This window comes from Odontesthes bonariensis, chromosome 24 (assembly GCF_027942865.1).
Source record: "Odontesthes bonariensis isolate fOdoBon6 chromosome 24, fOdoBon6.hap1, whole genome shotgun sequence".
Classification (NCBI taxonomy): domain Eukaryota; kingdom Metazoa; phylum Chordata; class Actinopteri; order Atheriniformes; family Atherinopsidae; genus Odontesthes; species Odontesthes bonariensis.
In genome coordinates this window covers 299,309-323,449 of record NC_134529.1, presented here as the reverse complement: position 1 = coordinate 323,449, position 24,141 = coordinate 299,309, and the positions used below count along the sequence as shown (strand labels likewise).

Here is a 24,141-nt window from a genome sequence, read left to right as displayed (position 1 = left end):
TTAGGGTTAGGCTAACCCACCTCCCTGGGTTAGGGTTAGACTAACCCACCTCCCTGGGTTAGGGTTAGACTAACCTACCTTCCTGGGTTAGGCTAACCCACCTTCCTGGGTTAGGGTTAGGCTAACCCACCTCCCTGGGTTAGGGTTAGACTAACCTACCTTCCTGGGTTAGGCTAACCCACCTTCCTGGGTTAGGGTTAGGCTAACCCACCTTCCTGGGTTAGGGTTAGGCTAACCCACCTTTAAGGGTTAGGGTTAGGCTAACCCACCTTTAAGGGTTAGGGTTAGGCTAACCCACCTTTAAGGGTTAGGGTTAGGCTAACCCACCTTTAAGGGTTAGGGTTAGGCTAACCCACCTTTAAGGGTTAGGGTTAGACTAACCCACCTTTAAGGGTTAGGGTTAGGCTAACCCATCTTTAAGGGTTAGGGTTAGACTAACCCACCTCCCTGGGTTAGGGTTAACCAATCCATCTGGTTTTCTGTTCTTATAAATAACTGTACCTGGTTCTAGATCAGGCCTCAGTTTCTGGTCCTGCGGGTTCTGAAGACACCAGAAGAAGACTTTTGACTGTCGCAGTCTATTTATTGTGAAGGAATGTTTTTGTTTAGCTCATTATTGTTTGTTTGTACATCGGTTCAGTTAAGACACAAACACACACTCACAGTTGATATAAAAATACACAAACATCTAAAAGTTGGCCGGACGATATCAACATCTGGAGCTCGGATCAATTAAAACGGCAGTGAAGTCCACCCTGTCATCATTGATCAGGGAGCGGTTGTGTCAGATCTTCAGCCTGGACGGTCACAGGGGTCAAAGGTCAGCAGTGGGGCTAAAAGGCCTCTTCCTCCTCGGCCTCGCAGCCGTAATCTGAAACACAATCCATCAATCGATCAATCGATCAGGCTGCAGTGGGTCGCTAATCAATAACAAAGTCACACGGCTGATGGATTATCATGGGTTAGCGACTGACCTCCGACCAGCTGCAGGGCGCTGACGCACTCTTCCTCCACCTCCACCTCCATCTCCACCTCCTCCTCGTCCTCCTCCTCTTCCACAGGGGGCGGAGTCAGCAGGGGGGTGGAGCCTGTGTCCGGGTCAGGAATGACATCAGCAGCCTCTGTTGTCGTTTCTGTTGCTGTGGTGACGGCGTCTTCTACCTGAGACGGATCACATGACATCAGGTGAGACTAGGGATGGGAATCGAGAACTGGTTCCCAGTGTTTCAATTCCTTGGAATCGTTTGGTGCTTTTGCAAACGATTCCCTTATCGATTCCAGTGGGCGTGAATGACGTCACCACGCAGCGTTGCGTGGCGAATCCAGCGCAGCCAGCAGCCAACAGTAAACATGGCGCCCAAGCGGTACAAACGCTCGAAAGTTTGGTTACACATCCCTAAAAAAGACGACAACAGGGCAACTTGCAAAGTGAATATTTCACCAAAGGGAGGAAATACTACCAACATGCAATAACTATGAATGAATGTCGCGTTTTCGATCCGCTCCGGACTAACGTTGGTGAATCTGAACCCAGCAACGTTAGCAACGTTAGCATGTCCTCGGCTAACACTGCAGGTAACTAACTAACTAACACTAACTAACTAACAAACACTGCCTATCATGTTAGCACCATTTGCCTGATTGTAAAAGCTGCTGTTAGTAACGGTTAAGGTTAAATGAATGCCTTCTCAGGCATTACATTTAGATGAAATCATGAGAGACAGAGCCTGACTGGCTCAGAGCCAGAGGCTGGTGGTACTACCCCCAGTTCACCTCTACCTCCAGCTTCTCCTTTCACCAGAGCAGGAAGAGTTAAATTACCCAGGCCAGGATAGACCAATGTGGACCTCACCGTTGTTGGGTTTGTGAGGTCATGACTCGTGTTACTTCTAAACTAAACAAAGTTGATGCTAATCGACCGGTTTGTTGTCCTTTTTCTCCAAATGAGAATCGATAAGGGAACCGATAAAGAACCGAATCGTTAAGCAGAATCGAAAATGGAATTGGAATCGTAAAAATCGCATCAATTACCATTCCGAGGTGAGACTCAGGTGAGGCTCTTTACCTGTGGAGGGGTTCTCTTCTTCCGTGGTGAGGAGGAAATGAGGCGACGGAATCTGAAACACAGAAGAAGAAACGGTAAGATGAACTGATATTGATCTCTGGTTGATTCCAGGATCTGTCCACAGACGGCACCTCTTCCCCATCATGGTGGTGTTGGTGGCGAGGTCTCTGTTGGCCTCGCTGCTCTTCTGGCGCCGGCGCCGGTTGAGTCGTTTCCGGGTGACGGCGGCATCCGGAGGGTCGGAGGACGACGCGCTGGGACTTCCTGTCGCCCGGTTCAGGTCTCTGAGAACGTCATAGTTGATCTTACTGGAGATCTTCTTCTTCTCCAACATCCTCTCAATGGCCTCGCCCGCCGTCAACGCCTCTATCTGCTCCCGCTTCCTGTATTTCTTCTTCTTCTGCAAACACAAACCAAGTCTTTGTTCAAAACCGCATACTTCTCATACTTCTCATACTTCTCCTACTACTCCTACTTACTTTCTGAGTTAGTATGCAAGTTTGAGTAAGCAGAAGTTCCCGGATGCATACTAGATTCTCTAAATGTTGGGTATGCATCATGAGGTTACTACTCATACTCAAACTACCCAAGATGCAACGTAACGTCGCCGATCGTCATTTCCTGTCAAAACGGCAGTTTCAAGCTAGCTACAACGAGGGTAGGTTCACTTCCTGTTTTCAAAACAAAAGCACCAATTGTATGGTAATGGCTTTCCCTATGATAAAAGGCAACGGGTATTTTATTTTGTGAAAATAACTGGAAGTGCGTTGCTCACTGCGGCTAGCTTTAGTAGCACCGAATTCGTGGGAACAAAATTGTAAATAGCCGGTATTTTGTCAGGTTTTCAACACGTTGGGGATCTAAACGACTACTTTCTCTCCTGAAAATGTTTCAAATGTTGCTAAAGTTTACAGAGTTTAGAGCTTAAGAGAAATCAGCTTCAGGCCGGCTGATTTCGGCTCGGGCAGGAGCGAAATGCATTGTGGGTAAACGCTCTGCATACTGTCTGATCGATGAGTATGTAGTATGTAGTATGTAGTATGTAATATGTAGTATGCAGTATGTAGTATGCTGTACGCAGTATGTAGCATGTAGCATGTAGTATGCAGTATGTAGTATGCAGTATGCAGTATGTAGCATGTAGCATGTAGTATGTAGTATGCAGTATGTAGCATGTAGCATGTAGTATGTTGTTTGTAGTATGCAGCATGTAGCATGTAGCATGTAGTATGCAGTACGTAGCATGTAGTATGCAGCATGTAGCATGTAGTATGTAGTATGTAGTATGCAGTATGCTGTATGTAGCATGTAGTATGTAGTATGCAGTATGCAGTATGTAGCATGTAGCATGTAGCATGTAGAATGTAGTATGCAGTATGTAGTATGCTGTATGCAGTATGCTGTATGCAGTATGTAGCATGTAGCATGTAGCATGTAGTATGTAGTATGTAGTATGCAGTATGTAGTATGCAGTATGTAGCATGTAGCATGTAGTATGTAGTATGCAGTATGTAGCATGTAGCATGTAGTATGTTGTTTGTAGTATGCAGCATGTAGCATGTAGCATGTAGTATGCAGTACGTAGCATGTAGTATGCAGCATGTAGCATGTAGTATGTAGCATGTAGCATGTAGTATGCAGTATGTAGCATGTAGTATGTAGTATGTAGTATGTAGTATGTAGCATGTAGCATGGAGCAGTGGAGGCTGGGAGACCCCGTGCTTCCCTCACCTTCTCCTTGTAGGTTCCTTCCTCCTTCTCCTTGTTTATCCTCTCCTCCTTTTCTGTAAACACAAACAAGAACCAGTCAGGAGTTCCTGACTGAAACAGGTGAGCAGCACCTGAAACACGTGAGCAGCAGTACCTGAAACAGGTGAGCAGCATCTGAAACAGGTGGGCAGCAGCACCTGAAACAGGTGGGCAGCAGCACCTGAAACAGGTGGGCAGCACCTGAAACAGGTGGGCAGCACCTGAAACAGGTGGGCAGCAGCACCTGAAACAGGTGAGCAGCAGCACTTGAAACAGGTGGGCAGCACCTGAAACAGGTGGGCAGCACCTGAAACAGGTGAGCAGCAGCACCCGAAACAGGTGGGCAGCACCTGAAACAGGTGGGCAGCATCTGAAAAAGGTGAGCAGCACCTGAAACAGGTGGGCAGCACCTGAAACAGGTGAGCAGCACCTGAAACAGGTGGGCAGCACCTGAAACAGGTGAGCAGCAGCACCCGAAACAGGTGGGCAGCACCTGAAACAGGTGAGCAGCAGCACCTGAAACAGGTGAGCAGCAGCACCTGAAACAGGTGAGCAGCAGCACCTGAAACAGGTGGGCAGCAGTACCTGAAACAGGTGAGCAGCATCTGAAACAGGTGGGCAGCAGCACCTGAAACAGGTGGGCAGCAGCACCTGAAACAGGTGGGCAGCACCTGAAACAGGTGGGCAGCAGCACCCGAAACAGGTGGGCAGCACCTGAAACAGGTGGGCAGCATCTGAAACACGTGAGCAGCAGTACCTGAAACAGGTGAGCAGCATCTGAAACAGGTGGGCAGCAGCACCTGAAACAGGTGGGCAGCAGCACCTGAAACAGGTGGGCAGCACCTGAAACAGGTGGGCAGAAGCACCTGAAACAGGTGAGCAGCAGCACTTGAAACAGGTGGGCAGCACCTGAAACAGGTGGGCAGCACCTGAAACAGGTGAGCAGCAGCACCCGAAACAGGTGGGCAGCACCTGAAACAGGTGGGCAGCATCTGAAAAAGGTGAGCAGCACCTGAAACAGGTGGGCAGCACCTGAAACAGGTGAGCAGCACCTGAAACAGGTGGGCAGCACCTGAAACAGGTGAGCAGCAGCACCCGAAACAGGTGGGCAGCACCTGAAACAGGTGAGCAGCAGCACCTGAAACAGGTGAGCAGCAGCACCTGAAACAGGTGAGCAGCATCTGAAACAGGTGAGCAGCAGCACCTGAAACAGGTGGGCAGCACCTGAAACAGGTGAGCAGCATCTGAAACAGGTGAGCAGCAGCACCTGAAACAGGTGGGCAGCACCTGAAACAGGTGAGCAGCACCTGAAACAGGTGAGCAGCATCTGAAACAGGTGGGCAGCAGCACCTGAAACAGGTGAGCAGCACCTGAAACAGGTGAGCAGCATCTGAAACAGGTGGGCAGCAGCACCTGAAACAGGTGAGCAGCACCTGAAACAGGTGGGCAGCAGCACCTGAAACAGGTGGGCAGCACCTGAAACAGGTGGGCAGCACCTGAAACAGGTGCGCAGCACCTGAAACAGGTGGGCAGCACCTGAAACAGGTGAGCAGCAGCACCCGAAACAGGTGGGCAGCACCTGAAACAGGTGAGCAGCAGCACCTGAAACAGGTGAGCAGCAGCACCTGAAACAGGTGAGCAGCATCTGAAACAGGTGAGCAGCAGCACCTGAAACAGGTGGGCAGCACCTGAAACAGGTGAGCAGCATCTGAAACAGGTGAGCAGCAGCACCTGAAACAGGTGGGCAGCACCTGAAACAGGTGAGCAGCACCTGAAACAGGTGAGCAGCATCTGAAACAGGTGGGCAGCAGCACCTGAAACAGGTGAGCAGCACCTGAAACAGGTGGGCAGCAGCACCTGAAACAGGTGGGCAGCAGCACCTGAAACAGGTGGGCAGCACCTGAAACAGGTGGGCAGCACCTGTAACAGGTGAGCAGCACCTGAAACAGGTGAGCAGCAGCACCCGAAACAGGTGGGCAGCACCTGAAACAGGTGAGCAGCACCTGAAACAGGTGGGCAGCACCTGAAACAGGTGAGCAGCACCTGAAACAGGTGGGCAGCAGCACCTGAAACAGGTGAGCAGCAGCACCTGAAACAGGTGAGCAGCACCTGAAACAGGTGGGCAGCAGCACCTGTAACAGGTGAGCAGCACCTGAAACAGGTGAGCAGCAGCACCCGAAACAGGTGGGCAGCACCTGAAACAGGTGGGCAGCAGCACCTGAAACAGGTGAGCAGCACCTGAAACAGGTGGGCAGCAGCACCTGAAACAGGTGAGCAGCACCTGAAACAGGTGGGCAGCAGCACCTGTAACAGGTGAGCAGCACCTGAAACAGGTGAGCAGCAGCACCCGAAACAGGTGGGCAGCACCTGAAACAGGTGGGCAGCATCTGAAACAGGTGGGCAGCACCTGAAACAGGTGGGCAGCATCTGAAACAGGTGAGCAGCACCTGAAACAGGTGAGCAGCAGCACCCGAAACAGGTGGGCAGCACCTGAAACAGGTGGGCAGCATCTGAAACAGGTGAGCAGCACCTGAAACAGGTGGGCAGCACCTGAAACAGGTGAGCAGCATCTGAAAGGAAGCGGTCCCCACCTTTCTGCTCCTTCAGGTACTCGGCGTTCTGCTTCATCCACAGCTCCGTCTTCACCTGGACCTCGTTATCGTTCAGGATGTACTGCAGCACACAGGACGAGCCAATCAGAGAGCACACCTTACACACCTGGAGGGCTTCCTCTCACTGCTCCGCCCCTTTGTACGATGCTGATCATGTGACCTCACCTTGTCAATCTCCTGATCGTCAATACCTTCCAGATCCAGCTCTTCAGTCTGGGGCGGGGCGTCTGGAAAACAGGAGCAGGAGACACCTGGCAGTGATGCAACTGTGACCTCACCATGACCTCACCATGACCTCACCGTGATGTCACATACCTTCTGGTTTCCCGTCCGTCTGCGGCTTGTCGAAGGTCTGAAACGTCTCCTGGAGCTGCAGGCTGGCGGCGCTCGGCAGCGTTCCCAGGATGGAGGGCAGAGGGGGCAGCTGCCGGAGGGACCCCGCCCCCTCCTCCTGTGGTCCCACCTCCTGGCCGCAGCCACCATTTTCTGCCTTCTTGCCCCGCCCCTCCTCCTCTGGTCCCACCTCCTGGCTGCAGCCACCATTTTCTGCCTTCTTGCCCCGCCCCTCCTCCTCCTGCATCACCTCACACAGGAAGTCCTGAGTCAGGTGCTGAGTGGCAGCTTGGAGCTCAGCGTCATCTCCCTCCGGCTCCTCAGGGTCAGAGGTCGAAGAGGGACCCTCCTCATCCTCAGGGGCTGAAAACAGAATATCAGAGCCTTCAGTTATCAGGCCCCTCTCTGTGGAAGCAGCTGCCAGTTTGGGAGGCAGAGCCTTCAGTTATCAGGCCCCTCTCTGTGGAAGCAGCTGCCAGTTTGGGAGGCAGAGCCTTCAGTTATCAGGCCCCTCTCTGTGGAAGCAGCTGCCAGTTTGGGAGGCAGAGCCTTCAGTTATCAGGCCCCTCTCTGTGGAACCAGCTGCCATTTTGGGAGGCAGAGCCTTCAGTTATCAGGCCCCTCTCTGTGGAACCAGCTGCCATTTTGGGAGGCAGAGCCTTCAGTTATCAGGCCCCTCTCTGTGGAACCAGCTGCCAGTTTGGGAGGCAGAGCCTTCAGTTATCAGGCCCCTCTCTGTGGAACCAGCTGCCAGTTTGGGAGGCAGAGCCTTCAGTTATCAGGCCCCTCTCTGTGGAACCAGCTGCCAGTTTGGGAGGCAGAGCCTTCAGTTATCAGGCCCCTCTCTGTGGAACCAGCTGCCAGTTTGGGAGGCAGAGCCTTCAGTTATCAGGCCCCTCTCTGTGGAACCAGCTGCCAGTTTGGGAGGCAGAGCCTTCAGTTATCAGGCCCCTCTCTGTGGAACCAGCTGCCAGTTTGGGAGGCAGAGCCTTCAGTTATCAGGCCCCTCTCTGTAGGATTTGTACTGACCGATTTCTTTGGTGTAGGCGGCGTAGATTCCCCTCAGTTTGGGTCGACTCTTCTCCAGCTCTGTCTCGATCTCATCTTTGTAGCAGCTGATCTCTCCTGACAGGACCAGAACAAAATGGTTTAGTAGGCGTTCTCGACAACACATACAGATTTGTCCTAAAAGTTTTCTTTAGTTCTTGCTGATCCCCTTTATTTCCCTTCAGGGTAACTGACCTTCCACCTCGTCCAGCTTCCTGGTCAGCTCCTGCTCCAGCTGCAGAGACAACGAAGACTTTCAGTTAAAAATAACTCAGAGTAACTCCAGAGTTTGGTCTAATGTTGGTGAATAAGCAGCAGACAGTGAGACTTCATGTTAAATGTTAAACTGTAAGTTTTGTTTTGTTGGCTAAGAAAAGTCCTCTTTATCTGTGACCATCTCCAGGTCTTTGAAAGGTTTGTGGCCCAAAATCTCAGTTCTTTATTCGTTTAGGGTAACCCTAACCCGATCAATGGTTAGCTGCTTCAGCCAATGGGATGCAGGGAGATCTACCTGCTGCATCTTGGTTTTGTGCTGCCCAGCAGTGAAGGAAGGGGGGTCACACTCCTGCTCCAAATCCACCTTCATGAACTCATCGATGGTCAGCTGACTGGTGGGCGTGTCCTCGAACTCTGTCAGCCTGCAGGGAAGGAAGGAGGAGATCTACTGACTGAGATCTACTGACTGAGATCTACTGACTGTGATCTACTGACTGTGATCTACTGACTGAGATCTACTGACTGTGATCTACTGACTGAGATCTACTGACTGTGATCTACTGACTGAGATCTACTGACTGAGATCCACTGACTGTGATTTACTGACTGAGATCTACTGACTGAGATCTACTGACTGTGATCTACTGACTGAGATCTACTGACTGTGATCTACTGACTGTGATCCACTGACTGAGATCCACTGACTGTGATCCACTGACTGAGATCTACTGACTGTGATCTACTGACTGTGATCTACTGACTGAGATCTACTGACTGTGATCTACTGACTGTGATCCACTGACTGAGATCTACTGACTGTGATATACTGACTGTGATCCACTGACTGAGATCTACTGACTGTGATCTACTGACTGTGATCTACTGACTGAGATCTACTGACTGAGATCTACTGACTGTGATCTACTGACTGAGATCTACTGACTGAGATCTACTGACTGAGATCTACTGACTGTGATCTACTGACTGAGATCTACTGACTGAGATCTACTGACTGAGATCTACTGACTGTGATCTACTGACTGAGATCTACTGACTGTGATTAACTGACTAAGATCTACTGACTGAGATCTACTGACTGAGATCTACTGACTGTGATCTACTGACTGAGATCTACTGACTGAGATCTACTGACTGTGATCTACTGACTGAGATCTACTGACTGAGATCTACTGACTGTGATCCACTGACTGAGATCTACTGACTGAGATCTACTGACTGAGATCTACTGACTGAGATCCACTGACTGTGATCTACTGACTGAGATCTACTGACTGTGATCTACTGGCTGTGATCTACTGACTGTGATCTACTGACGGAGATCTACTGACTGTGATCTACTGGCTGTGATCTACTGACTGAGATCTACTGACTGTGATCTACTGACTGTGATCCACTGACTGTGATCTACTGACTGAGATCTAGTAACTGAGATCTACTGACTGAGATCTACTGACTGTGATTTACTGACTGTGATCTACTGACTGAGATTTACTGACTGTGATCTACTGACTGAGATCTACTGACTGTGATCTACTGACTGTGATCTACTGACTGAGATCTACTGACTGTGATCTACTGACTGAGATTTACTGACTGTGATTTACTGACTGAGATCTACTGACTGAGATCTACTGACTGTGATCTACTGACTGTGATCTACTTACTGAGATCTACTGACTGAGATCTACTGACTGTGATCCACTGACTGAGATCTACTGACTGAGATCTACTGACTGAGATCTACTGACTGTGATCTACTGACTGAGATCTACTCACTGATCCACTGACTGAGATCTACTGACTGTGATCCACTGACTGAGATCTACTGACTGTGGTCTACTGACTGAGATCTACTGGCTGTGATCTACTGACTGAGATCTACTGACTGTGATCTACTGACTGAGATCTACTGGCTGTGATCTACTGACTGTGATCTACTGACTGTGATCTACTGACTGAGATCTACTGGCTGTGATCTACTGGCTGTGGTCTACTGACTGTGATCTACTCACTGATCCACTGACTGAGATCTACTGACTAAGATCTACTGACTGTGATCTACTGGCTGTGATCTACTGACTGTGATCTACTGGCTGTGATTTACTGACTGTGATCTACTGACTGAGATCTACTGGCTGTGATCTACTGACTGTGATCTACTGACTGTGATCTACTGACTGAGATCTACTGGCTGTGATCTACTGGCTGTGGTCTACTGACTGTGATCTACTCACTGATCCACTGACTGAGATCTACTGTCTGAGATCTACTGACTGAGATCTACTCACTGATCCACTGACTGAGATCTACTGACTAAGATCTACTGACTGTGATCTATTGACTGTGATCTACTGACTGAGATCTACTGACTGTGATCTACTGACTGTGATCCACTGAGTGATCCACTGAGTGATCCACTGACTGATCTACTGACTGAGATCTACTGACTGAGATCTACTGACTGTGATCTACTGACTGTGATCCACTGACTGATCAACTGAGTGATCCACTGACTGATCTACTGACTGAGATCCACTGACTGTGATCCACTGACTGAGATCTACTGACTGAGATCTACTGACTGAGATCTACTGACTGAGATCCACTGACTGTGATCCACTGACTGTGATCTACTGACTGAGATCTACTCACTGATCCACTGACTGAGATCTACTGTCTGAGATCTACTGACTGAGATCTACTCACTGATCCACTGACTGAGATCTACTGACTAAGATCTACTGACTGTGATCTACTGACTGTGATCTACTGACTGAGATCCACTGACTGTGATCCACTGAGTGATCCACTGAGTGATCCACTGAGTGATCTACTGACTGAGATCTACTGACTGTGATCTACTGACTGTGATCTACTGACTGTGATCCACTGACTGAGATCTACTGACTGAGATCTACTGACTGAGATCCACTGACTGTGATCCACTGACTGATCTACTGACTGAGATCTACTGTCTGAGATCTACTGACTGAGATCTACTCACTGATCCACTGACTGAGATCTACTGACTAAGATCTACTGACTGTGATCTACTGACTGTGATCTACTGACTGAGATCCACTGACTGTGATCCACTGAGTGATCCACTGAGTGATCCACTGACTGTGATCTACTGACTGAGATCTACTGACTGTGATCTACTGACTGTGATCTACTGACAGAGATCTACTGACTGTGATCTACTGACTGTGATCTACTGACTGAGATCTACTGACTGTGATCTACTGACTGTGATCTACTGACTGTGATCCACTGACTGAGATCTACTGACTGAGATCTACTGACTGAGATCCACTGACTGTGATCCACTGACTGTGATCTACTGACTGAGATCTACTCACTGATCCACTGACTGAGATCTACTGTCTGAGATCTACTGACTGAGATCTACTCACTGATCCACTGACTGAGATCTACTGACTAAGATCTACTGACTGTGATCTACTGACTGAGATCCACTGACTGTGATCCACTGAGTGATCCACTGAGTGATCCACTGACTGATCTACTGACTGAGATCTACTGACTGAGATCTACTGACTGTGATCTACTGACTGTGATCCACTGACTGATCCACTGAGTGATCCACTGACTGAGATCTACTGACTAAGATCTACTGACTGAGATCTACTGACTGAGATCCACTGACTGTGATCTACTGACTGAGATCTACTGACTGTGATCTACTGACTGAGATCTACTGACTGTGATCTACTGACTGAGATCTACTGACTGAGATCTACTGACTGTGATCTACTGACTGAGATCTACTGACTGTGATCTACTGACTGAGATCTACTGGCTGTGATCTACTGACTGAGATCTACTGGCTGATATCTACTGACTGAGATCTACTGACTGAGATCTACTGACTGTGATCTACTGACTGAGATCTACTGACTGTGATCTACTGACTGAGATCTACTGACTGAGATCTACTGACTGAGATCTACTGACTGTGATCTACTGACTGAGATCTACTGACTGTGATCCACTGACTGTGATCCACTGAGTGATCCACTGAGTGATCCACTGACTGATCTACTGACTGAGATCTACTGACTGAGATCTACTGACTGAGATCTACTGACTGTGATCTACTGACTGTGATCCACTGACTGATCAACTGAGTGATCCACTGACTGATCTACTGACTGAGATCCACTGACTGTGATCCACTGACTGTGATCTACTGACTGAGATCTACTGACTGAGATCTACTGACTGAGATCTACTGACTGAGATCCACTGACTGTGATCCACTGACTGTGATCTACTGACTGAGATCTACTCACTGATCCACTGACTGAGATCTACTGTCTGAGATCTACTGACTGAGATCTACTCACTGATCCACTGACTGAGATCTACTGACTAAGATCTACTGACTGTGATCTACTGACTGTGATCTACTGACTGAGATCCACTGACTGTGATCCACTGAGTGATCCACTGAGTGATCCACTGACTGATCTACTGACTGAGATCTACTGACTGAGATCTACTGACTGTGATCTACTGACTGTGATCTACTGACTGTGATCCACTGACTGAGATCTACTGACTGAGATCTACTGACTGAGATCCACTGACTGTGATCCACTGACTGTGATCTACTGACTGAGATCTACTGTCTGAGATCTACTGACTGAGATCTACTCACTGATCCACTGACTGAGATCTACTGACTAAGATCTACTGACTGTGATCTACTGACTGTGATCTACTGACTGAGATCCACTGACTGTGATCCACTGAGTGATCCACTGAGTGATCCACTGACTGTGATCTACTGACTGAGATCTACTGACTGTGATCTACTGACTGTGATCTACTGACAGAGATCTACTGACTGTGATCTACTGACTGAGATCTACTGACTGTGATCTACTGACTGAGATCTACTGACTGTGATCTACTGACTGTGATCTACTGACTGTGATCCACTGACTGAGATCTACTGACTGAGATCTACTGACTGAGATCCACTGACTGAGATCCACTGACTGTGATCTACTGACTGAGATCTACTCACTGATCCACTGACTGAGATCTACTGTCTGAGATCTACTGACTGAGATCTACTCACTGATCCACTGACTGAGATCTACTGACTAAGATCTACTGACTGTGATCTACTGACTGAGATCCACTGACTGTGATCCACTGAGTGATCCACTGAGTGATCCACTGAGTGATCCACTGACTGATCTACTGACTGAGATCTACTGACTGAGATCTACTGACTGTGATCTACTGACTGTGATCCACTGACTGATCCACTGAGTGATCCACTGACTGAGATCTACTGACTAAGATCTACTGACTGAGATCTACTGACTGAGATCCACTGACTGTGATCTACTGACTGTGATCTACTGACTGAGATCTACTGACTGTGATCTACTGACTGAAATTTACTGACTGTGATCCACTGACTGAGATCTACTGACTGAGATCTACTGACTGAGATCCACTGACTGTGATCTACTGACTGAGATCTACTGACTGAGATCTACTGACTGTGATCTACTGACTGAGATCTACTGACTGTGATCTACTGACTGAGATCTACTGACTGAGATCTACTGACTGAGATCTACTGACTGTGATCTACTGACTGAGATCTACTGACTGTGATCTACTGACTGAGATCTACTGACTGTGATCTACTGACTGTGATCTACTGACTGAGATCTACTGGCTGATATCTACTGACTGAGATCTACTGACTGAGATCTACTGACTGTGATCTACTGACTGAGATCTACTGACTGTGATCTACTGACTGAGATCTACTGACTGAGATCTACTGACTGAGATCTACTGACTGTGATCTACTGACTGAGATCTACTGACTGTGATCTACTGACTGAGATCTACTGACTGTGATCCACTGACTGTGATCTACTGACTGTGATCCACTGACTGTGATCTACTGACTGAGATCCACTGACTGATCCACTGAGTGATCCACTGGGATCCCTGCAGCCCTCACCTCTTCCTCAGGGTGGTCTGGCACACCTTCACCACACTGATCACGTCCTTCACTGAACGCCGAAACTTATGCATCCGAGCAGCGACCAGCAGAGCTGAGGAGGAGCAGAGTCATTGTTTGTCAACAGTTGTGTTTGCGGTTGTTTGTGTTTGCTGTTGCTATGGCGACGGCCCTCGTGCCGTACCTGCTCCACAGAGTCCGGAGGGCCGGCGTCCCGTATGCATCCAGTCCCTCTTCATCCTCTGGACCAGACGAAGAGCCGTCATGGAAACCTCGTGAGTCTTCACACCGAACTCCAACATGTGAGCGAAGCGGGGGATGTAGAGGCAGGGATCTGAAACATGTGACCACATTCAGGGGCCAATCAGAGGCAGGGATCTGAAACATGTGACCACATTCAGGAGCCAATCAGAGGAAGGGATCTGAACATGTGACCACATTCAGGGGCCAATCAGAGGCAGGGATCTGGAACATGTGACCACATTCAGGAGCCAATCAGAGGCAGGGATCTGGAACAATCATGTGACCACATTCAGGAGCCAATCAGAGGCAGGGATCTGAAACATGTACATGTGACCACATTCAGGGGCCAATCAGAGGCAGGGATCTGAAACATGTGACCACATTCAGGAGCCAATCAGAGGCAGGGATCTGAAACATGTGACCACATTCAGGAGCCAATCAGAGGCAGGGATCTGAAACATGTGACCACATTCAGGAGCCAATCAGAGGCAGGGATCAGAAACATGTGACCATATTCAGGGGCCAATCAGAGGCAGGGATCTGAAACATGTGACCACATTCAGGAGCCAATCAGAGGCAGGGATCAGAAACATGTGACCATATTCAGGGGCCAATCAGAGGCAGGGATCTGAAACATGTGACCACATTCAGGAGCCAATCAGAGGCAGGGATCAGAAACATGTGACCACATTCAGGAGCCAATCAGAGGCAGGGATCTGAAACATGTGACCACATTCAGGAGCCAATCAGAGGCAGGGATCTGAAACATGTGACCACATTCAGGAGCCAATCAGAGGCAGCGATCTGAAACGTGTGACCACATTCAGGAGCCAATCAGAGGCAGGGATCTGAAACATGTGACCACATTCAGGGGCCAATCAGAGGCAGGGATCAGAAACATGTGACCACATTCAGGAGCCAATCAGAGGCAGGGATCTGAAACATGTGACCACATTCAGGGGCCAATCAGAGGCAGGGATCAGAAACATGTGACCACATTCAGGAGCCAATCAGAGGCAGGGATCTGAAACATGTGACCACATTCAGGAGCCAATCAGAGGCAGGGATCTGAAACAATCATGTGACCACATTCAGGGGCCAATCAGAGGCAGGGATCAGAAACATGTGACCACATTCAGGAGCCAATCAGAGGCAGCGATCTGAAACGTGTGACCACATTCAGGGGCCAATCTGAGGCAGCGATCTGAAACATGTGACCACATTCAGGGGCCAATCAGAGGCAGGGATCAGAAACATGTGACCACATTCAGGAGCCAATCAGAGGCAGGGATCTGAAACATGTGACCACATTCAGGAGCCAATCAGAGGCAGGGATCTGAAACAATCATGTGACCACATTCAGGGGCCAATCAGAGGCAGGGATCTGAAACAATCATGTGACCACATTCAGGGGCCAATCAGAGGCAGGGATCTGAAACGTGACCACATTCAGGAGCCAATCAGAGGCAGGGATCTGAAACAATCATGTGACCACATTCAGGGGCCAATCAGAGGCAGGGATCAGAAACATGTGACCACATTCAGGAGCCAATCAGAGGCAGGGATCTGAAACATGTGACCACATTCAGGAGCCAATCAGAGGCAGGGATCTGAAACATGTGACCACATTCAGGAGCCAATCAGAGGCAGCGATCTGAAACGTGTGACCACATTCAGGGGCCAATCTGAGGCAGCGATCTGAAACATGTGACCACATTCAGGGGCCAATCAGAGGCAGGGATCAGAAACATGTGACCACATTCAGGAGCCAATCAGAGGCAGGGATCTGAAACATGTGACCACATTCAGGAGCCAATCAGAGGCAGGGATCTGAAACAATCATGTGACCACATTCAGGGGCCAATCAGAGGCAGGGATCTGAAACAATCATGTGACCACATTCAGGGGCCAAACAGAGGCAGGGATCTGAAACGTGACCACATTCAGGAGCCAATCAGAGGCAGGGATCTGAAACAATCATGTGACCACATTCAGGGGCCAATCAGAGGCAGGGATCAGAAACATGTGACCACATTCAGGAGCCAATCAGAGGGAGGGATCAGAAACATGTGACCACATTCAGGGGCCAATCAGAGGCAGGGATCAGAAACATGTACATGTGACCACATTCAGGAGCCAATCAGAGGCAGGGATTTGAAACAATCATGTGACCACATTCAGGAGCCAATCAGAGGCAGGGATTTGAAACAATCATGTGACCACATTTAGGGGCCAATCAGAGGCAGGGATCTGAAACAATCATGTGACCACATTCAGGGGCCAATAAGAGGCAGGGATCTGAAACAATCACGTGACCACATTCAGGGGCCAATCAGAGGCAGGGATCTGAAACATGTGACCACATTCAGGGGCCAATCAGAGGCAGGGATCTGAAACAATCATGTGACCACATTCAGGGGCCGACAGAACTGCTTAAATGAACAAAACCTGGAAGTGGTTTGTTGAAATAAATGCTGAAGATTAAAGTTGGTGTGACTGAAACTGAAGGCTGGTTTGTTTTATTATCAGACAGGGTGCACTGTGGGTAGTGTAGTTGTTTTAACCCTCTGACAGACAGGGTGCACTGTGGGTAGGGTAGTTGTTTTAATCCTCTGACAGACAGGGTGCACTGTGGGTAGGGTAGTTGTTTTAATCCTCTGACAGACAGGGTGCACTGTGGGTAGGGTAGTTGTTTTAATGGGATAAAAGTGGGCGGAGTTTGGTTTAATGGGATGAAAGTGGGCGGAGTTTGGTTTAATGGGATGAAAGTGGGCGGAGTCTGGTTTAATGGGATGAAAGTGGGCGGAGTCTCACCGATGGCCGGGGCATTGATGCACAGCTCTCGAGCCAGAAGCAGGAAGGTCTTTCCCAGGATGTAAACGTTCACCTGGACAGAAAACAGAAGTGAGTTCTCTGAAGGTTCAGAGTCTGCTGAGGTCAGGTGAGCAGGTCTGAGGTCAGGTGAGCCGGTCTGAGGTCAGGGGTCAGAGGTCAGAGGTCAGGTGAGCCGGTCTGAGGTCAGGTGGTCAGGGGTCAGGTGAGCCGGTCTGAGGTCTGAGGTCAGGGGTCAGAGGTCAGGTGAGCCGGTCAGAGGTCAGGGGTCAGAGGTCAGGTGAGCCGGTCTGAGGTCTGAGGTCAGGGGTCAGAGGTCAGGTGAGCCGGTCAGAGGTCAGGGGTCAGAGGTCAGAGGTCAGGTGAGCCGGTCAGAGGTCAGGGGTCAGAGGTCAGAGGTCAGGTGAGCCGGTCAGAGGTCAGGGTCAGAGGTCAGGTGAGCCGGTCAGAGGTCAGAGGTCAGGTGAGCCGGTCAGAGGTCAGGGGTCAGAGGTCAGAGGTCAGGTGAGCCGGTCAGAGGTCAGGTGTACCTGCAGCAGGTCGCTCAGGTCCAGCAACATGTCTGAGGAAAAGAAAGAAGTTCAGGAAAGAATAAAATAGTTCTGTATTCAGCTACTGATTGGACAGGAAGTAAATCCAGATGTTTTATTTAACAGCTGAATATCCTGTTCTTAGAGCGGAGCTACAGAATAAAACAGTTGTTTATCCTGAACAGTTTATGGCATAACGTAAAGTCTGGCTGGTATTCAGCTGTAACGTAAAGCAGTTTATCTGTGACTTCCTGTCTCATCCCCTAGATAACCCCCCCCAGGAGCGGGGGCTCCGGCTGATCAGCTCAGGATACGAGGCGTCCCCTCGGTACGACACACCAGGTAGAGGCACGCCGCGATGACGTGCTCCGTCTTGCGGCCGCGGGTCAGGTGTTTGCTGACCACCAGCTTGAAGAAGTTGAAGGCCGTGTCCAGGCAGTGCTGGTTGAGCTGCAGCTGGCTGCCAAGCTGCAGGATCTGACGCTTACCTGGGCACAGAAACAGCTCGTCACACCTGACCACCAATCAGAGGCCACAGAAACAGCTCGTCACACCTGACCACCAATCAGAGGCCACAGAAACAGCTCGTCACACCTGACCACCAATCAGAGGCCACAGAAACAGCTCGTCACACCTGACCACCAATCAGATAACAGCATTTATCCCCACCACTCACCGCTCTGCAGGGTCTGAGCTCTGGACTCCTTTCCAACGCTGGTGTGGAAACCAGAACCAAGCAGAGGAGCTTTAACTGGACCTGAGGACAGAAGGACAGATGTTCTGAAAATGTTCCACAGAACCCTTCAGTGTTGTTACTTTATTTTTAGTGGTGCCACGGCACCACCGTGAGATAGCTCGGCACCCCCTGGCTCAGCACATTTTTAAAATATTATATTATGCAAAAACACTTTTTTTTTTGCTCAAGGATGCATTATTTTAGTGACCATTTTATTTATTTTCTATTTGTTTTTGTTTTAACTCTTTACTCCCAAAATAAATGTTGAGTTATCTTCAGTATTTGTCTCAGGCTCTCTGGTATCCCTGTCAAGCCACAGTCTTTTGAAATGAAGAGGTCAAAATTGAATGTTGTAGGAGAAAACACTACTCAAAGCAAAACTAATATGGCTCCAAAATTTATAAATGTGCTAGTTCGCCTCAATTAGTGAGAAATAATGTGCCTCTGTGAGCACTGGGGGCTGGGCCCCCCTAAAGACCAGATCCTAAAACCGCCCCTGGTCTAAAGTTTAGAGGCTGGATGACAGATTAATTAATTAATCTGTGTGAGGGGGGTCTCATTGTGCATTTGGAACGGAAGCGCCATCATCGCTCGTGCCGCACTGCATTCTGGGATAGCGAGCCGTCTGAAGTCTACACAAGTCACCACAGAAGCAAACTGGATAAAATGGGCGGAGCCAGCACACATCCGGGAATGTGGAGCGCACTTCTCTGGTTACTACTCATACTCAAACTACCCAAGATGCAACGTAACGTGACGTCGCCGATCGTCATTTCCTGTCAAAACGGCAGTTTCAAGCTAGCTACAACGAGGGTAGGTTCACTTCCTGTTTTCAAAACAAAAGCACCAATTGTATGGTAATGGCTTTCCCTATGATAAAAGGCAACGGGTATTTTATTTTGTGAAAATAACCGGAAGTGCGTTAGCTCACTGCGGCTAGCTTTAGTAGCGCCGAATTCGTGGGAACAAAATGGTAAACAGCCGGTATTTTGTCAGGTTTTCAACACGTTGGGGATCTAAACGACTACTTTCTCTCCTGAAAATGTTTCAAATGTTGCTAAAGTTTACAGAGTTTAGAGCTTAAGAGAAATCAGCTTCAGGCCGGCTGATTTCAGCTCAGGCAGGAGCGGGATGCATTGTGGGTAAACGCTCTGCATACTGTCTGATCGATGAGTATGCAGTATGTAGTGTGTAGTATGTAGTATGCAGTATGCAGTATGTAGTATGCAGTATGTAGTATGCAGTATGTAGTATGCAGTATGCAGTATGTAGTATGCAGTATGCAGTATGCAGTATGCAGTATGCAGTATGCAGTATGCAGTATGTAGTATGCAGTATGCAGTATGTAGTATGTAGTATGCAGTATGCAGTATGTAATATGTAGTATGCAGTATGCAGTATGCAGTATGCAGTATGTAGTATGCAGTATGTAGTATGCAGTATGTAGTATGCAGTATGTAGTATGCAGTATGCAGTATGCAGTATGTAGTATGCAGTATGTAGTATGCAGTATGCAGTATGCAGTATGCAGTATGCAGTATGCAGTATGCAATATGTAGTATGCAGTATGCAGTATGCAGTATGCAGTATGCAGTATGTAGTATGCAGTATGCAGTATGCAGTATGCAGTATGCAGTATGTAGTATGTAGTATGCAGTATGCAGTATGCAGTATGCAGTATGTAGTATGCAGTATGCAGTATGTAGTATGCAGTATGCAGTATGCAGTATGTAATATGTAATATGTAGTATGCAGTATGCAGTATGCAGTATGTAGTATGCAGTATGCAGTATGCAGTATGTAGTATGCAGTATGTAGTATGCAGTATGTAGTATGCAGTATGTAGTATGCAGTATGCAGTATGCAGTATGTAATATGCAGTATGTAGTATGTAGTATGCAGTGTGTAGTATGCAGTATGCAGTATGTAGTATGTAGTGTGCAGTATGCAGTATGCAGTATGCAGTATGCAGTATGTAGTATGCAGTATGCAGTATGTAGTATGTAGTGTGCAGTATGCAGTATGCAGTATGCAGTATGTAGTATGCAGTATGCAGTATGCAGTATGTAATATGCAGTATGTAGTATGTAGTATGCAGTATGTAGTATGCAGTATGCAGTATGTAGTATGTAGTGTGCAGTATGCAGTATGTAGTATGCAGTATGCAGTATGCAGTATGTAGTATGCAGTATGAAGTATGTAGTATGTAGTGTGCAGTATGCAGTATGCAGTATGCAGTATGTAGTATGCAGTATGCAGTATGCAGTATGTAATATGCAGTATGTAATATGCAGTATGTAGTATGTAGTATGCAGTATGCAGTATGTAGTATGCAGTATGTAGTATGCAGTATGTAGTATGCAGTATGCAGTATGCAGTATGTAATATGCAGTATGTAGTATGTAGTATGCAGTATGTAGTATGCAGTATGCAGTATGTAGTATGTAGTGTGCAGTATGCAGTATGCAGTATGTAGTATGCAGTATGCAGTATGCAGTATGTAGTATGCAGTATGCAGTATGCAGTATGTAGTATGCAGTATGTAGTATGCAGTATGTAGTATGCAGTATGTAGTATGCAGTATGCAGTATGCAGTATGTAATATGCAGTATGTAATATGCAGTATGTAGTATGTAGTATGCAGTATGCAGTATGTAGTATGCAGTATGTAGTATGCAGTATGTAGTATGCAGTATGCAGTATGCAGTATGTAATATGCAGTATGTAGTATGTAGTATGCAGTATGTAGTATGCAGTATGCAGTATGTAGTATGTAGTGTGCAGTATGCAGTATGCAGTATGCAGTATGTAGTATGCAGTATGTAGTATGCAGTATGCAGTATGTAGTATGCAGTATGCAGTATGTAGTATGCAGTATGTAGTGTGTAGTATGCAGTATGTAGTATGCAGTATGCAGTATGTAGTATGTAGTATGCAGTATGTAGTATGCAGTATGCAGTATGCAGTATGTAGTATGCAGTATGTAGTATGCAGTATGTAGTATGCAGTATGCAGTATGCAGTATGCAGTATGCAGTATGTAGTATGCAGTATGCAGTATGCAGTATGCAGTATGTAGTATGCAGTATGCAGTATGCAGTATGCAGTATGCAGTATGTAGTATGCAGTATGCAGTATGCAGTATGTAGTATGCAGTATGCAGTATGTAGTATGTAGTATGCAGTATGCAGTATGTAATATGTAGTATGCAGTATGCAGTATGCAGTATGCAGTATGTAGTATGCAGTATGCAGTATGTAGTATGCAGTATGCAGTATGCAGTATGCAATATGTAGTATGTAGTATGCAGTATGCAGTATGTAGTATGCAGTATGTAGTATGCAATATGTAGTATGCAGTATGTAGTATGCAGTATGCAGTATGCAGTATGTAGTATGCAGTATGCAGTATGTAGTATGCAGTATGCAGTATGCAGTATGCAATATGTAGTATGCAGTATGTAGTATGCAGTATGTAGTATGCAGTATGCAGTATGCAGTATGTAGTATGCAGTATGCAGTATGCAGTATGTAGTATGCAGTATGCAGTATGCAGTATGTAGTATGCAGTATGCAGTATGTAGTATGTAGTATGCAGTATGCAGTATGCAGTATGTAGTATGCAGTATGCAGTATGTAGTATGCAGTATGCAGTATGCAGTATGTAATATGTAGTATGCAGTATGTAGTATGCAGTATGTAGTATGCAGTATGCAGTATGCAGTATGTAGTATGTAGTATGCAGTATGTAGTATGCAGTATGCAGTATGCAGTATGTAATATGCAGTATGTAGTATGTAGTATGCAGTGTGTAGTATGCAGTATGCAGTATGTAGTATGCAGTGTGCAGTATGCAGTATGCAGTATGCAGTATGCAGTATGTAGTATGCAGTATGCAGTATGTAGTATGTAGTGTGCAGTATGCAGTATGCAGTATGCAGTATGTAGTATGCAGTATGCAGTATGCAGTATGTAATATGCAGTATGTAGTATGTAGTATGCAGTATGTAGTATGCAGTATGCAGTATGTAGTATGTAGTGTGCAGTATGCAGTATGTAGTATGCAGTGTGCAGTATGCAGTATGTAGTGTGCAGTATGAAGTATGTAGTATGTAGTATGCAGTATGCAGTATGCAGTATGTAGTATGCAGTATGCAGTATGTAGTATGCAGTATGCAGTATGCAGTATGTAATATGTAGTATGCAGTATGTAGTATGCAGTATGTAGTATGCAGTATGCAGTATGCAGTATGTAGTATGTAGTATGTAGTATGCAGTATGTAGTATGCAGTATGCAGTATGCAGTATGTAATATGCAGTATGTAGTATGTAGTATGCAGTGTGTAGTATGCAGTATGCAGTATGTAGTATGCAGTGTGCAGTATGCAGTATGCAGTATGCAGTATGCAGTATGTAGTATGCAGTATGCAGTATGTAGTATGTAGTGTGCAGTATGCAGTATGCAGTATGCAGTATGTAGTATGCAGTATGCAGTATGCAGTATGTAATATGCAGTATGTAGTATGTAGTATGCAGTATGTAGTATGCAGTATGCAGTATGTAGTATGTAGTGTGCAGTATGCAGTATGTAGTATGCAGTGTGCAGTATGCAGTATGTAGTGTGCAGTATGAAGTATGTAGTATGTAGTGTGCAGTATGCAGTATGCAGTATGCAGTATGTAGTATGCAGTATGCAGTATGCAGTATGTAATATGCAGTATGTAATATGCAGTATGTAGTATGTAGTATGCAGTATGCAGTATGTAGTATGCAGTATGTAGTATGCAGTATGTAGTATGCAGTATGCAGTATGCAGTATGTAATATGCAGTATGTAGTATGTAGTATGCAGTATGTAGTATGCAGTATGCAGTATGTAGTATGTAGTGTGCAGTATGCAGTATGCAGTATGTAGTATGCAGTATGCAGTATGCAGTATGTAGTATGCAGTATGCAGTATGCAGTATGTAGTATGTAGTATGCAGTATGTAGTATGCAGTATGTAGTATGCAGTATGTAGTATGCAGTATGCAGTATGCAGTATGTAATATGCAGTATGTAATATGCAGTATGTAGTATGCAGTATGCAGTATGCAGTATGTAGTATGCAGTATGTAGTATGCAGTATGTAGTATGCAGTATGCAGTATGCAGTATGTAATATGCAGTATGTAGTATGTAGTATGCAGTATGTAGTATGCAGTATGCAGTATGTAGTATGTAGTGTGCAGTATGCAGTATGCAGTATGCAGTATGTAGTATGCAGTATGTAGTATGCAGTATGCAGTATGTAGTATGTAGTATGCAGTGTGTAGTATGCAGTATGTAGTATGCAGTATGCAGTATGTAGTATGTAGTATGCAGTGTGTAGTATGCAGTATGTAGTATGCAGTATGTAGTGTGTAGTATGCAGTATGCAGTATGCAGTATGCAGTATGTAGTATGTAGTATGCAGTATGTAGTATGCAGTATGCAGTATGTAGTATGTAGTATGCAGTATGTAGTATGCAGTATGCAGTATGTAGTATGTAGTATGCAGTATGCAGTATGCAGTATGTAGTATGCAGTATGTAGTATGCAGTATGCAGTATGCAGTATGTAGTATGTAGTATGTAGTATGCAGTATGTAGTATGCAGTATGTAGTATGCAGTATGCAGTATGCAGTATGTAATATGCAGTATGTAGTATGTAGTATGCAGTGTGTAGTATGCAGTATGCAGTATGTAGTATGTAGTGTGCAG

General features: G+C 46.9%; 1 protein-coding gene across 1 annotated transcript in view; it reads right to left on the bottom strand.

The window, feature by feature from the left end:
• Nucleotides 1-574: 574 nt before the first annotated feature.
• LOC142375440 (transcription factor IIIB 90 kDa subunit-like) overlaps nt 575-24,141 on the bottom strand; it is a 46,446-nt gene continuing 22,879 nt past the window's right edge. The window contains exons 3-19 of the mRNA XM_075459458.1: nt 18,344-18,424; nt 17,982-18,155; nt 17,668-17,699; nt 17,120-17,192; nt 14,247-14,396; nt 14,063-14,156; nt 8,318-8,444; nt 8,002-8,041; nt 7,789-7,884; nt 6,742-7,122; nt 6,592-6,653; nt 6,406-6,487; nt 3,797-3,849; nt 2,197-2,465; nt 2,066-2,117; nt 975-1,161; nt 575-871 (exon numbers count right to left, since the gene is read on the bottom strand). Of these exons, the coding sequence (XP_075315573.1) occupies nt 834-871; nt 975-1,161; nt 2,066-2,117; nt 2,197-2,465; nt 3,797-3,849; nt 6,406-6,487; nt 6,592-6,653; nt 6,742-7,122; nt 7,789-7,884; nt 8,002-8,041; nt 8,318-8,444; nt 14,063-14,156; nt 14,247-14,396; nt 17,120-17,192; nt 17,668-17,699; nt 17,982-18,155; nt 18,344-18,424 (1,991 nt within the window). The 3' untranslated portion in view covers nt 575-833. The remainder of the gene's footprint in view (nt 872-974; nt 1,162-2,065; nt 2,118-2,196; nt 2,466-3,796; nt 3,850-6,405; nt 6,488-6,591; nt 6,654-6,741; nt 7,123-7,788; nt 7,885-8,001; nt 8,042-8,317; nt 8,445-14,062; nt 14,157-14,246; nt 14,397-17,119; nt 17,193-17,667; nt 17,700-17,981; nt 18,156-18,343; nt 18,425-24,141) is intronic.